We start from the raw sequence: 2,451 nt of genomic DNA, 5'->3' as shown, positions 1-2,451 counted from the left end.
CTCGTACTCACAGATAGCATGACTCAATTTTGGTGATAGTTTATATGATTAATAAGTCTTCTCTTTTTTTGGCGGTCAAGACTACATAATCGGTAGAGGACTATGCCAAGCTTTACCTTACTGAAATTGTGAGGTTGCGTGGGGTTCCTTTGTCTATCATCTCAGACAGAGGTCCTCGGTTTACCTCTCATTTTTGAAAGTCATTACAAAAAGGTCTTGGTACTCAAGTAAACCTTAGTACAACATTTCATCCACAGACGGATGGGAAGGCAGAGCGTACCATTCATACCTTAGAGGATATGCTGAGAGATTGTGTGATCGATTTCAAAGGTAGTTGGGATGATCACCTTCCTCTTATTGAGTTTGCCTACAATAATAGCTACCATTCCAGCATTCAGATGGCGGCCACTTATCAGGCTGTATATGGGCGTAGATATAGATCTCTTGCTGGTTGGTTTGAAGTAGTTGAAGCTGCTTTGATAGGGATAGATTCAGTCCTTTATGCTATGGAGAAAGTGCAACTCATTGGAGAGAGACTTAAGACAGCCCAAAGTCGTCAGAAATCTTATGCAGATGTAAGGAGAAGGAAAATAGAAATCCAAGTTGATGATTGGTTTTTTCTAAAAGTTTCACCAATGAAAGGGGTGATGAAATTTTGAAAGAAAGGGAAGCTCAGTGCTAGATATGTAGGACCTTACAAGATCATGAAAAGGATTGCCAAAGTGGCATATGAGTTAGAGTTGCTAGTAAAATTAACAGCAGTGCATCTGGTTTTCCACATCTCACTCTTGAAGAAGTGTGTGGGTGACCTTGCCTCTATAGTGCCATTAGGGAGTATGGCGATGAAAGATAGTATTTCTTATGAGGATGTACTAATTGAGATTCTTGACCGTCAGGTTAGAAGGTTGAAAAACAAAGAAGCCGCTTCAGTCAATGTTTTATGGAGGAGTCTATCCGTAGAGGGAGTTACTTAGTAAGCAGAAGCAGCTACAAAAGCCAAGTATCCTTACCTTTTTCCTTCCGATTCCACTATAGCTTGAGGTAATCGTTCCTCTTCATCTTTACAGACATTCAAGCGTAAAAATCATTTTTAGAATCATGTTTCCTCATTTTGTACTTTCATTTTTAGCGTAATTGCATGTACTCAAAACACAATTTAGTCAAAACTCAGTTCTCAGTGTTTAGTAGTGGGGTTTGCATCTCTCTCCCTCTATTAAACCTAGTTTAGTCTTCATTTGAGGAAGAATATTCTCAAGGGGGAGATAATGTAAAACCCCGTAGCCCAAACAGACCAAAAATAAGTTTTTCAAAAAAATCTGCAGGTACTACCAACGGTGGCATCGACAGACCGTAGCCTGAACCACGGTCTTTCCTGCACAACCGTCAATGGGATCACGAACTCCCAAAAATTTCAACCTAGGAAAATTGTTAAAGTCTTGGACGACGGACGGACTTACGGTCCGTAGTACGTGACCGTTCATCAAGACTCCCTCCAACAAATCTCTGACAAGAGCAATGGATGACCAGCATGGTTCGTAGGTGGACCTACAGCCCGTAGGTCTGACCGTAGGTTGAAGATTTGTAGCCAGTTAAGGGGATATGAAGTTGGGTTAACTTAAAATGATCATAACTCTAAAAACAAAATGAATTAGGTCTCCTATAACCTACCCACACATAGATAATTGAATTATCTTTCCATATCCATCGACTTTGCTAAAATCACACCTTCGAGTAAAAAGTTATGACTATTTTAGTAAAGGCTTGTCGAAGAGGCACTAAAGATGGACCCAACGACGGGGCGTCGGGCGCACGACGGACCGTCAGTCCTGGGTGTCGTGAGTCCCAACAGCAACCCTCCCAGGGGTCTTTTTGACCTTTCTCACTCTGTTAAAACCCTAAGTTACGTCGTTTTGACCCTAAATCATCATATTTTAGTTAGTTTAAACCTAGAAACATGATTAAGACATATCCAGGTCAAATCATTAAATCAAAACATAGAAAATTAGAAAAGAGAGGAGAAAAAACCTCAAGAATCCTAGTTCAAGAATGCCACAAGCTCCAGCAGTTCGAGCCCCTAAACTTAAGTATTTTTCCATGGATTTCATCACCAGGTATGTGGAATTTCACTAGTGGGTTCCTTTAACTCATTGGGTCTCTAGTTTTCAGTTAGTTCCCTATTCTCTTATTAAAATTAAACCTAGGGTTTCTATAACTTTGATACAACTTCATGAATTTATTAAATATATGATTCAAATCAGATTATTATGTGATTACTCAGATTATCGAATGAAATTCAGATTCCTAGCTTTGTATTTCATTAGTTCTTGAATTACACATGCTAGGTAATATATTTCAGACACTTCCGATATACATGACTGAGTAATAAATGCATAATTACCAGATTAATAGTTGCATTCTCAGTTTGCATGTTCATATTCAAGCTATCCAGTA

At 39.1% G+C, this 2,451-nt stretch overlaps 1 protein-coding gene across 1 annotated transcript; it reads left to right on the top strand.

Annotated features, from left to right (window-relative positions):
* The first annotated feature begins 299 nt into the window (after window positions 1–299).
* Window positions 300–659, top strand: LOC138337505 (uncharacterized). The gene has a single exon (XM_069287420.1). It carries the CDS (start codon window positions 300–302, stop codon window positions 657–659), a length of 360 nt encoding a protein of 119 aa, XP_069143521.1.
* Window positions 660–2,451: the final 1,792 nt, after the last annotated feature.

Source organism: Solanum lycopersicum, chromosome 7 (assembly GCF_036512215.1).
Source record: "Solanum lycopersicum chromosome 7, SLM_r2.1".
Taxonomy (NCBI): Eukaryota; Viridiplantae; Streptophyta; class Magnoliopsida; order Solanales; family Solanaceae; genus Solanum; species Solanum lycopersicum.
Note: the sequence above shows the minus strand (reverse complement) of the source record. Positions and strands in the feature narration are given on the sequence as shown.